This window comes from Oryx dammah, unplaced genomic scaffold (assembly GCF_014754425.2).
Source record: "Oryx dammah isolate SB20612 unplaced genomic scaffold, SCBI_Odam_1.1 HiC_scaffold_27, whole genome shotgun sequence".
NCBI lineage: Eukaryota > Metazoa > Chordata > Mammalia > Artiodactyla > Bovidae > Oryx > Oryx dammah.
In genome coordinates this window covers 131,829,689-131,843,407 of record NW_024070211.1, presented here as the reverse complement: position 1 = coordinate 131,843,407, position 13,719 = coordinate 131,829,689, and the positions used below count along the sequence as shown (strand labels likewise).

The 13,719-nt window shown below is 37.5% G+C and overlaps 1 protein-coding gene across 2 annotated transcripts in view; it reads right to left on the bottom strand.

Annotated features, from left to right (window-relative positions):
• Nucleotides 1-13,719, bottom strand: part of UGGT1 (UDP-glucose glycoprotein glucosyltransferase 1) — a 111,197-nt gene that overhangs the window by 49,835 nt on the left and 47,643 nt on the right. For both annotated transcript variants that reach the window (XM_040227871.1, XM_040227872.1), the window contains exon 18: nucleotides 7,984-8,148. In XM_040227871.1, the coding sequence (XP_040083805.1) occupies nucleotides 7,984-8,148 (165 nt within the window). The remainder of the gene's footprint in view (nucleotides 1-7,983; nucleotides 8,149-13,719) is intronic.

The window sequence follows — 13,719 nt, the reverse complement described above, 5'->3', positions numbered from 1 at the left end:
TTTGACCCTAAAATAATTAAAATAAAAACAAAAAACAACGGTGACCTAATTAAACCTAAAAGCTTTCTATCAGCAGCTACATAAGAAAGCCCCAGTAAAAAATGTGGATGCCAAAACTTGACTGAACTTCCCTGGATGGCAATACCCCACATGTTCAGTCAGTTCAGTTGCTCAGTGCCCTACTCTTTGCAACCGTTTGGACTGCAGCACACCAGGCTTACCTGTCCATCACCAACTCCCAGAGTTTACCCAAACTCATGTTCATTGAGTCGGTGATGCCATCCAATCATCTCATCCTCTGTCATCCCCTTCCCCTCCTGCCTTCAGTCTTTCCCAGTATCAGGGTCTTTTCCAAGGAGTCAGTTCTTTGCATCAGGTAGTCAAAGTATTGGGGCTTCAGCTTCAGTATCAGTCATTCCAATGAATATTCAGGATTGATTTCCTTTAGGGTTGACTGGTTGGATCTTCTTGCAGTCCAAGGAACTCTCAAGAGTCTTCTCCAACACCACAGTTCAAAAGGATCAATTCTTCAGCACTCAGCTTTCTTTATAGTCCAAATCTCACATCCATACATGACTACTGGAAAAACCGTAACTTTGACTAGATAGACCTTTGTTGGCAAAGTAATGTCTCTGCTTTTGAATATGCTGTCTAGGTTAGTCATAACTTTTCTTCCAAGGAGCAAGTGTCTTTTAATTTTATGGCTGCAGTCACCATCTGCAGTGATTTTGGAGCCCCCCAAAATAGTCTGCCACTTGTTTCCTTGTTTCCACATCTACTTGTGATGAAGTGATGGGACTGGAAGCCATGACCTTCATTTTTTGAATTTTCAGTTTTAAGCCAGCTTTTTAACTCTCCTCTTTCACTTTCATCAAGAGGCACTTTAGTTCTTCACTTTCTGCCATAACAGTGGTGTCATCTGTGTTTCTGAGATCACTGATATTTCTCCCAGCAATCTTGATTCCAGCTTGTGCTTCATCCAGCCCAGCATTTCACATGATGTATTCTGTATATAAGTTAAATAAGCAGGGTGACAATATACAGTCCTGATGTACTCCCTTCCCATTCTGGAACCAGTCTGTTTTTCCATGTCCAGTTCTAACTGTTACTTCTTAACCTCCATACAGACTTCTCAGAAGGCAGGTCAGGTGGTCTGGTATTTCCATCTCTTTCAGAATTTTCCATAGTTTATTGTGATCTACACAACCAAAGGCTTTGGCATAGTCAATAAAGCAGAAGTAGATGTTTTTCTGGAACTCCCTTGCTTTTTTGATGATCCAATAGATGTTGGCAATTTGATCTCTGGTTCCTTTGCCTTCTCTAAAACCAGCTTGAACATCTGGAAATTCACAGTTCACATACTGCTGAAGCCTGGCTTGGAGAATGTTAAGCATTACTTTGCTAGCATGTGAAATGAGTGCAATTGTGCAGCAGTTTGAACATTCTTTAGCATTGCCTTTCTTTGGGATTGGAATGAAAACTGAGCTTTTCCAGTCCTGTGGCCACTGCTGAGTCTTCCAAATTTGCTGGCATATTGAGTGTAGCACTTTCACGACATCATCTTTTAGGATATGAAATAGCTCAGCTGGAATTCCATCATCTCCACTAGCTTTGTTCGTAGTGATGATTCCTAAGGCCCACTTGACTTCACATTCCAGGATGTCTGGCTCTAGGTGAGTGATCATACCATCGTGATTATCAGGGTTGTGAAGATCATTTTTGTACAGTTTTTCTGTGTATTCTTGCCACCTCTTCTTAATCTCTTCTGCTGTTGTTAGGTCCATACCATTTCTGTCCTTTATTGTGCCCATCTTTGCATGAAAAGTTCCTTTGATATCTCTAATTTTCTTGAAGAGATCTCTAGTCTTTCCCTTTCTATTGTTTTCCTCTATTTCTTTGCATTAATCACTGAGGAAGGCTTTCTTATCTCTCCTTGCTATTCTTTGGAACTCTGTATTCAAATGGGTATATCTTTCCTTTTCTCCTTTGCCTTTAGCTTCTCTTCTTTTCTCAGCTATTTGTAAGGCCTCCTCCAATAACCATTTTGCCTTTTGCATTTGTTTTTCTTTTTACAGCTCACTGCTAAACCACTATTGACAGGAGAAATGTTGGATCCCAGCAAAAAAAGATAGCCCGCATCCAGGGGCAAATGAGAAGCCCCAGCAAGGCAGTAGGATGGGTGAAATCACATTTAGAATCAAACTCTATACCCACCAGAGATGCTTGGAGGGCTCAAACAAAACCTTGTGCATACCAGGACCCAGAGACCCCACAGAGACTGAGCCAGACCTGTGTTTGAGTGTCTCCTGTGAAGGTGCAGGTCAGCAGGGGCCTGTCGCAGAGGCAGGGGCTCTGCGTGCGGCAGATCTGGGTCACACAGCCTGTGGCATAAGCCCTCTTGGAGGAGGTCCCCATTAACCCCACCGTAGAGCCACCAAGCAGACGACCCATACACTGCACAACAATTGTATCCCACATCAAAGAGCTAGAAGGATAATATAACCTGGTGTCATAGGGAAAAGACATAGAATATTTACATTTGGAATCTTCCAAAGCTTTGCTGTGTGCACCTCAGCCTTCGGCTGGTTCTGATACATATTAAATTACTTTAATATTACTAACTGTAAAAACCACACTATACTGGGTCTGTAAGCCATTCCAGCAAATTATCATAACTGAGGGGATACCTGCATTTGTAGCTATTTGATCATAAGTAAGGGTGGCCTGAGGATCTCTGAACTTGTGTCTAGTGTCTAAAATAAAAACAATCTTGTGAAGAACTATGTCCTTAATCTATTAGGACTATTTCCTAACTCTGGGCTGTGTGGTGTCAGAAGTCACCACAAACCAAAAGACTAATAGAAGAAATAAAGGGTAAAAAGTTCCCAGATTTGACGGAAAATGTTAATTTACATATCTGAGAAACGCAGTGAGGGTATATCCACAAAATGGTTTTTCAATCTCAGCACTATTGACATTTTGGACTAGATAACTCTTTGGAAAGGAGGTGATATCCTGCTGTTTTGGAAGGGAAGGGACATCCTGAGCATTGCAAGAGATTTAGCAGCATGCCTGATTCATTCCCACTAGAAGCCAGTAGCACCTCTTTCCTCCCCAAACTACGACAACAAAAATATCTCCATATATTGCCAAATGTGCTGCCAAGTGGGGCAAAATTGCTTACTGAGACCAACTAATAAAACACTACATGGCTATATTAAAAGAAACAGAATACGCTATACACCAAATTAGAAAGACTTATAATTTGTATTTTGTTAAGTGAAAAAAAACCAAGATATAGTATAGTTATGTACTAATAATTTGTTACCACTTTGAATAAAGGTTAGGAAAGAGTAAATTTTCATTGTTAGCATATAGATACAAAAATGTTTTGGAAAAATTCAGAAGAAACTTAAAACAGCAATTACCTATTATTGGAAGGTGGGTAGATGGATGGCTATATACAGAGGGAGACTTTTTTTTACTTTTATGACAATAACCAGGGGAATTTTTAAATAAATACACAGTTCAAAACTAACAAATCATTTGAGTCTTTCCATTTGATCAGTCTTAATAATCATTATTTATAAGAATGCCAGACCTTGATTTCCCTCTCAAGCTACTGAGAATCCTTAAGTATACTGAGATTTTTTTCTGTCTATACATTGCTTTGGGGTCCTGAAATATCTATACAGTAAGTCATATTTTGATGTCTTGAAAAGCAGAGAACTAAGAGAGTAGAAATACTGTAATCTGTTGTAAAAAAAACAAAACAAAATGTAACATATAAGTAGGAAAAACTCAAGAGTTCCACTCTAGACATGCTGTTGTCATTTGAAAGATGACAATGCTTTCTATACAGAAAATGTTAAGAAATCTACACACACCTGCACAAAAGACTAACAGAGCTAATAAACAAGTTCAACGTGGTTATAGCATATAAGATCAACAAACAAAAATCAACTGCATTTCTATTCACTACAAATAAACTACCCCAAAATTAAAGAAACAATTGCATTTACAACAGCATCAAAAAGAATAAAATATAAAATACTAAGGAATAAGTTTAACAAAAGTCTAAGACTTCTTCACTAAAAACTATGAAACATCATTAAAAGACAGTAAATGGAAATACGTCCTACGTTCATGGGTTGGAAGAGTCACTAATGTTAAGATGTCAATAGTCCCCAAATTGATCTATAGATTCAACACAATTACTATTAAAATTCCAATGGCCTCTCTTTGGTAGAAACTGACAAGCTTATTTTAAGAGTCATAGGGAATTGAAAGAGACACAGAAGAGCCAAACCTTCTTCTTTTTTTTTTTAAGTAATACTAACAGTCCAATCCAAAGTTTTATTTATATAAGAATCATTTCCACGATGCATTAAGGGCACAGTCAGGCTAAAGAATAGCCTTGTTTCCATTAGCAGCCACGTCACACTATACAACAACAGTCATCTTTATGGTGACCTTGACATTTTCTCTCAGTATATGAGCTAAGTCCTTTATATTTGGGAACTAAACAGCCCAGACTGGGACTTTTCCTAGAAACATTAGAAGTCTACTACAAAGGAGAAATGGTGCCTCTCTCTCCAGAAACTTAAAACTGTCAGTACATTTCAAATATTAATATTCCAGGTACAAACTTCCAGGAGGAAGGGACCACCCCAGCCATCATCTTCCTCCCAGATACGTGAGTATACACACATGTGCACACATGTGTTTTGTGTATGCATTAAAGACTGGTAACATGGTGCCTAAATCAGAGATTTGGGGCTATGTTAACTTTCTTTCAACTGCTTTTTCGAGTTTCTTTGTGTTTGGAATTTTATGATTCACCTGAACATGGATAGCACAAAGCATACGTGTAAAGCTCAGTTTTAGAGGCTTTTTGTCAGCTTTAGGTCTCTAATATTTTATTTCCCCTTTCTTTGATCTTTCTCCTAAAAAATAAAGACCTACATGACTGATTGATTAAGGTTTTATTAATCAAATTTCACTAGGGATTTTACAAATTTTATAGACAACTGTCTTGTAAGCTGGCCTGATGCAAAACAGCAGATGGGGCATATCTGACCACAGAGAAGAGCCCAGTGAAAAGAGTAGTTTGAAAACCAAAGGTGTTCATGTAAACCAACGTGATTTGGAAAAGTTCCTTTCTAAAAATATTCATTTTAAAAAATAGTGAGTTGAAATTTGTAATGTTTATTCAAAACTACACAATGAGTTTTAAAACCACAAGTGTAGTGAAGCCGCTCAGTCATGTCCAACTCTTTGTGACCCCATCGACTGTAGCCTACCGGGCTCCTCTGTCCATGGGATTTTCCAGGCAAGAGTACTAGAGTGGGTTGCCATTTCTTTCTCCAGGGCATCTTCCTGACACAGGGATCGAACCCAGGTCTCCTGCATTGTACGGAGACACTTTTACGGTCTGAGCCACCAGGGAAGTGGGCACATAATTATCTTGTCTGAAGCTCACTTTGAACTCAAATCTGATTTTTTAAAATATAATTTTAATCTTAAAACTGTAAAGCAATTGTTTTTCTCTGTGCTTGAGCAGTTTTCCTGTCAGGTGGTCAACAGGCTAAGGCTTTTTAAAAAACTTATTTACTTCAAATTGGCACCATAGTACATATTCATTGATGACAATATGATAAATACAGAAGAGTTCAAAGAAAAACAATCATCCATGATCTCGCCATGCTATCCATGAAAAAGCTGCTCATCTGAGTTATTTATTTCCAGCCTGGGCTTCCCTGGTGGCTCAGAAGGTAAAGAATCTGCCTGCAATGCTGGAGACCTGGGTTCAGTCCCTGGGTTGGGAAGATCCCCTGGAGGAGAGCCACTCCAGTATTCTTGCCTGCAGAATCCCCATGGACAGAGGAACCTGGCAGGCTACAGTCCAAAGGGTGACACAGAGTTGGACATGACTGAGTGACTAAGCACATTTCCAGCCTAACATACACACACACACACATATACTTATGTCACTTATTCAGACACATTCACATATACACAGTAATAAGATCAGCCTAGCCACACTACCTAATATAATCCATTTGCTGGTCCACGGCAACATGTTGTAGACATGTCTTTAGATGGTCTTAGTTAACGTCTTTTTAATGGCTGCACTGTGTTCCAACATATTGTTGGATATTTAAATTATTTCTCATTCTTTGCTATCATAGTGACTGCTTCAGTATACATTTATATATTTCACATTCATATGTTTATACATTTAATATTCACAAAAGAGCCAAACATTCTTAAAACAGAAAAACACTAAGTTGGAAAACTCAAACTTATGACAATAATCAAGACTGTGAGGTACTTACATAGGAAAAGTAGGTTAATTGAAACAACAGATGGTCTAAAAATAGACCTATACATTAGTGAGCAATTTATTTTTGACAAGGGTGAAAGGCAATTCTTTTCAAAAATGATACTGGGGCAGCTAACTGAATAGTTAAAAAGATATCCAGCTGCATGTCTCAAATTGGACATGGAAAATGAGATAGACTCCTACCTCACTCCACATATAAAAATTAACTGAGGATGGATCAAAGAACTAAACATTAAGAGAAATAACTATGAAATACTCAGAAGAAAACATAGAAATCTTCATTACCTAGGATTAAATAAAGGTTTCTTACATATGATACAAATAGTATAAGCAACAACAAAAAAAGTAAACTGACACTACCAAGAAAGTAAAAAGACAAACCAGAAAATGAGAGAAAATATTTGACAATCATATACATATAATAATAAGTAATTCATATCCAGAATACATAAATAACTCTTATAAATCAACATTAATAAAATAAATAACCCAATTAAAAACAGGCAAATAATCTGAATAGACATTTCTCCAAAGAGGAAATAAGTGGTGAATAAGCACAGGAAAGAACGCTCAACATCATTCATGTTTGAACAATGCAGATCAAAACCACCATGAGATATCACTTCACACCCACCAGCCTATAACCAAAGAGACAGATAATACCAATTATAGAAAATGGAACCTGTATACATGTTTAAATGTGCAACTGCTTTGGAAAACAGTCTGGCAGCTCTCTTAAAAAGAGAATTACTGTTAAAAATAGAACTAAATGGGCACACAATTCCACTCCTAGGTATATACCCAAGACAACTGAGAACATGTCTACAGTAAAACTTTTACTGATAGCTTACAGCAGCAGCATTATTCACAGTAGCTCAAAGTGGCAATAACCTAAACATGCATCAACTGATGACGCACGAACAAAATGTGGTCTGTCCACTGGAGGAACTATCATTTGGTGATAAAAAGGAATCAAGTATTGACATATGCTCCAACAAGCATAAATCTTGAAAACATTATGCTAGGTAAAAGAAATCGATCACAGAAGACCAGATACTACATGAATCCCTTTATATAAACTATCCAAACAGGCAAATCCACACAGACTGAAAACAGATTGATGGTTGCCAGGGGGTAGGGTAGGGGACAATGGGAAGCAATTGCTACTGGGTGTCAGGTTTATTCTAGGGGTAATAATGCTCTGAAATTAGACAAAGGTGACAGCTGCATAATTCTGTGTATATACTAAAACCTACCGCATGTCCACCTTAAAAGGTTGACTTTTCTGGCACATACGTTATATGTCAACAGTAACTACACACACACACAATATGGCATATTTGAATTTCTCTATGTCAAAATTCCTTAGAAATGGAATAAATGTTTCTAAGAATGGCTAAGTTCTTAAGAATTTTTAGTATAAAATTTAATCTTAAAGCCAATAAAATTAGTTATTTCAAAAACAATGTACAGAAATCTCATGAATATTTTCACTCCCAGAATTTGCTGGGAGTCTACAGATCAGTTGAGAGTGGTACAGAAAACAGTGATACTTAAGGAATTTTACTGCCTAATACAGAGACTACAAAATGCAAGCAAACCATTCTCTTTCAAAATCTACCTGAAACACTACTTACCAAGTACACTGCTCTTTGAAAGAAAGTTGTGGTCTCTAGGATTTTGTGCATTGTAATGGTTTCTAATTCATCAGGGTCTAGCTGCTCCTTTTCCAAGGGCACTCCATTGAATAGGACAACAGGCAGTGGACCAACTCCAGTCTGCTCATAGTAACTTCTTGCTTCCTGAAACACATGGGACCACAAATAGTATATTTTTGTCATTCCTGAGAAAAATTGAACAAAGCATATTTTTCACACATACATGTTCTAACAAGAAAAAAAAATCAACAGAAATATATAATCCAAGAGATAACTACAAAAATTATTTTTAAAATATATAAAAAACTAACAACATTGTAAATCACCTATACTCCAATAAAAATTAATTTAAATATATATATAAAGAACATCATAGTTAATAGCCTACTAGGTAAATTTGAGTTTAAATTACTGAGGTTTAATAAAACCACAAAACCTTATAAATCAAGAAGTAGGTCAAGGTGGGGATGAGAGTAATTTTAAGCAACCCAGGCTAACAGATCTGAATTATACATACTACAGCCCAAACTACACAACAGACCTTTCTGCAATAATGGAGATATTCTATCTTCACTGCTCAATGCAGTAGCCACTAGCCACATGCAGTTACTGAGCACAGGAAACTGGTTAATTTCCATTTTAAAAGCCCATGTGACCAGAGGCTGCCATAATGGGCAGCACTACTACAGACTGTCATAAATCATTAGTGCTCCTGGGCAGATAACCTGAGATGAAATATTCACATCCAATTCTAAATTTAAAAGGGTCCATGTCACTAAAAAAGAAATTACACCTACAGAAGCCAAAACAAGGCTGGTGAAAAGACAGTGCTCAAAAAATCACTCTATAATGTACTGAGCTCAATCTTTTTTTTCTTCTCAAGGACAGAAGAAATTCCTTGGCAGGGAAATACCAGGTGAAGTAATATATCTAACACTTTTCCAACAATCAATATAGGTACATTCCTCCAGATACCAACCACAGACTCAAGACTAAGTTTTTAGAGTAAAAACTATGTTATTACCCAAGACATAAAAAGTTTATAAGACATCCTTGTTAAACACCTTATAACTGATATTTTCTGAAAATAGCAGAAATTTAAAGTATATAACCTCTTTTAGATAGCATGAACAGCAAAATGTGGTAACTAATACCAGTCATAAGCTTAGTTTCAGATCTAGCCACAGTGGTAAATGATACTACAGACTTCTGTGATGGACTATAATAGGGCATAGTGAGAAAGACTGTGATCTCACCATTTCTCTATACCATCTAGGTTGATCTCTGCCATTTCTCTATGCCATTGTTAAAACTTTTCAAAAGTACACCGCCAAAACTTACATTAATTCTGTTCTTTGACATCTCACCTATTTCAAAGAAGTTCCTAGACACCCAATTTTAATATCCTTTGAGCTCTGAAAATTTACTGATGGATTCCCCAAGAAAACAAAACAAAACCCACATTATAACTCTCAGTAACAATAGGAAGTAAGTAACATTGGCTTTCTCTGAAAGTGGTAATTGAGTAAAAGTCAAGAGTTGGAGGGAGATGTTTTGACTTTCCATTTTCGCAACCTGCAAAAAGATTATCAGACTAAACAACAGAATGCAGGCCAATAATCCAAGTCACACTTAAAACTTTTATGTGAGAATTTCTAGAAACTGATCACTAAAAATGCTAATTATACACAATTTTGAAACACTGATTACAAAGTCACAAATGAGTCATTCATAAAAAATAACTGAGATTAATAAAGACTCAGAGTTAATATGCCAGTGGTAAAATGTTGGCATGAATAATTTAGAACTTTTCTTACTTTGGCTTTAAAAGATACAAATATGCACCTATCAGACTATATGCTCTTCAGTTCAAAAGATCTAGTTTAATTGTACTCCCTAGTTTTAGAAACAATTACTTCTTTCAGATATCAAACACAGAAGATAACAATGCTTCAGATTTATAACAAAAGACTCAGATATTTGTAAGTATGATAACATTTGCCAATTGTACTCATTTCTCCTTTAAAAAACGTGTACTTATTTCTTCTTTTCAAAAAAATCTATTTTCCTTGGGCTTTTTCATATGAAGGGTCTGTGTCCTACAAAAATCTTAAAAAGTTAAAAAATCTTATTGATCATTAGATTCTTAGGACTTCTGGGAATCTCACAATAACCTTCTCTTGAAAGTATGTGATTACTTAGCTAGGAAATTATGACCTGTTTATATGAGAAGGCCCATTAACCAGTACAGATGAGGCAAATGGCCAAATGGGAGAAACGACTGAGGAGCTGGGTCTGTGATACTCTCACTTGATTCTTCAGCAAAATCAAGATTTCAGTGCATAAAAGGCAACATGTCAAAATACCACTTTCTGTGAACCTTATTTAGGGAAAGTTAGATACAGATTGTGCTTCCCTCGTGGCTCAGACAGTAAAGAATCTGCTGTAATGCACGAAACCTAGGTTCGATCCCTGGGTCAGGAAGAATCCCTGGAGAAGGGAATGGCTATCCACTCCAGTATTCTTGTCTGGAGAATCCTATGGACAGAGGAGCCTGGCAGGCTATAATCCAAAAAGAGCTGGACACAACTGAAACAACTTAGCACACACACATGCAGATACAGATTATACAACTTATTTAGATGAAACTGTTTTATAAATGTAAAGAGCTAAATGTTAAATTCTTAATGATATCTATCTCTTTCACTGATCGATTTCTATATCAACAGGTGTAAAAGAATGATCACCTCAAATTTATTGCAGTGGAGACTGCTTCTTGAAACATTTTTCACACATATACACAAACCCAATATTGGTTGTGAGAGAGTTTCTTCATTTTTCAATCAGTGTATAATCTGCTAAATGAAATCAGAACTTTAGATTTAATATATTTTTCTTCAGAAGTAGGTATTTCTTTAACAGTGCTTGCTAATTATACACTATATGGAAGAAACATGACAGCAAAATAGTATGCTATTTTCTTATCATTTTTATATCTATGTATTTATATTAGCTATCGCTGAAAGCCTGTATTTCAAGAGTGAATTATTCATTTGAATATAAATGAAAATTCAAGAAGATGTAATAACTGATTATTGCACAGAATAAATTGATCATAAGAGGTAAATTTTAGAATGTTATCATTTCTTTTAACGTAACAATTATGTTTCCAGCATTGTTTTAGCAGTCTATTAACGTATCCTTTTCAAGTTTAAAAAGGCAAGTTGGGCGGCTTTACCATACAGGACAGGTATTAAGATACTAGTAATCCATGCCCTAGAAGCTTAATACTCCTTCTCACATTATTATGCTTTAAAACCATTAATATTATAGAATATGTCCTTCATCTCTAATACATCCAACTCTGCATATGTATCATCAAAGAATATGTTATTAATAAAATATAAATATTAAAAAAACAAGCTGTCCTCCAATTTGTCCACTGTATTCAATGTTTTCAAGCAATTCCTTTTGATACAGCAATCACTCACAATAAAAAAGGCAACACATACTTTTTCTTCAACAGAATGATAGAACATCAAAGTTAAACATTTTCCAAATGTGAAATATGAGGAAATTCCATTAATTTCCTCAAATATTCTCAAGTGGCCCTTCTTTCCTTTTATTTCACTTTTTCTTTGTCTACAGAGTACTACTCATGTTGGTTGTGAAAAAAATCACCAGCACGTGCCCATATCAATATTATTTTATTAAAAATATAAAAGGAAAGTGACTGAACAAAAGGTTGCAATAAAATAATGGAAACATGTTCACTCTAAACTGAGTAGACCTCATGACCAGCTTCAACTTCAAACCCAACTGGATATTCCTGAAAACAAGGAGATTTAACACTGAGGCGGGAATGATTTGGGGGCTTCCCAGGTGGCTCAGCTGTAAAGAATCCACCTGCCGATGCAGGAGAGGAAGGAGATGTGGGCTCGATCCCTAGGTCAGGAAGATCCCCTGGAGGAGGAAATGAAAACCCACTCCAGTATTCTTGCCAGGATAACCCCATGGACAAAGGAGCCTGGCGGGCTACAGTCCACGGGGTGGCAAAGAGTTGGACACAAGCAAGTGACTAAGCACGCACGCAAAGGAGTGATATCAGTTTCATGGCTGAAAAAGACACCCCTCATTAGTGCCTCCCCCACAGAAAAGCAATGATTTGGCATCCATCCACAGGCAAAAGTGTCTTTGTGGGAGTTCTGGAATCCAAAACCAAACGCCAAGTGGCCCAGGAGAACTGTTGCCCACCCATGCAGCAGGAAACAGGCAGACGGACTTTGACAATGGCTGTGGCCTCTGCACTGGCCTTTGAGCTGGCTCCAGGGAACTCCTGGGAACAACCATCTTAAGCAATCACCCACAGATACGATGCCAAAGAAGGTCTAGGTTTCCAGCAGAGAAGTTCCACAACTTTGTCCACTGGACACATTGGCGAGACTGAGAGAAACAGTCTGACTTTATTCATATCACTCTCCTCCCAAGTCAGCACAGCTTAGAGACACAAGAGATCTTCTGAGTCTACAGTCTCTTCTACAGGGGAAGTAAGAGCAAGGGACTAAGCACCCAGCTCCCCCAGCTATGTCAGATGCTGGCAAAGAGCCCCATTTCTGTTCTGCCCCATCCAGAATACAGAACTGCAAGCAGCTTCACCAAGTGGGAAGAGGCCGGGAGAGCAGCAGCCAGTGCTCTTCGGGCATTCAAGGAAGGCAGATCCTACTTACTGCATCAAGAAGCCCACCTAAGAGCCACCCAGGACATCTCATTCACAGACCCCCCCAGATCCCCTTACAGTGCTCTACACACCTTTACCCACATAAGCCTGCACACAGTGGCTGGCTCCCAGTGTGCAATCCTGATAACGGCAGCAAGAGTGAACTTCGCCAATGGCTAATGAGGACATACAGAAAGCCAGTCCACATCCATGGGCCGGAAAGAGACAAAATTTGAGCTGTAGTGCCACTTTGGGAAAAACAAAAAACGGGCCTGTCAGCACCCAGCCTGGGGCACTGTAGAATCAAGAGGAGTTAAACAAGCTTCAGAAATCTGCACAAGAGGGAACAACAGCATGGAGTAGGTGTACCCACGGATGTTCTGAGAAAGCCTCAGAATTCCTAACAAGGCTGGAATGAAAGGTATTTTTCTCCCAAAGCAGAGAGCAAAGACTGGGAGACGTGACTGCTACCAGTCATTTCTGGTAACAACATAAAGATGCAACGAATATGCAAAAAATTCAAGAAACTATAACATTACCTAAGGATCACAGTAATCTTCTGGTAACCAATCCTAAAGACATGGAAATCTGCAATTTACACAATAAGGAATTCAAAATAGCTGTTATAGGGAAAGTCAATGAGCTACGAGACACAGAAAGACAATTCAGCAAAATTAAGAAAACAATACACAAACAAAATTAGAATTTTGACAAAGAGAGAGAGCATAAAAAAGAACCAAACAGAAATTATGGAGCTGAAGAATAGAATGAATGAAATAAAAAACAATATAACATTAACATCGGAGTGAAATCAAGTCAAAGAAAAAAATCTACAAGTTAAAAGACAGAAACTTTGCAATTATCCAGTCAGAGGGCATCAAAGAAAAAAGAAATTAAAGAAAGTTAACTCTACAAATGACAAGAGTATTCAGATGAAGCATGAGAGAGCCTTCAACCACAAATTTTGTAGCAATGACCTCCACACTCAAAGAGAACAC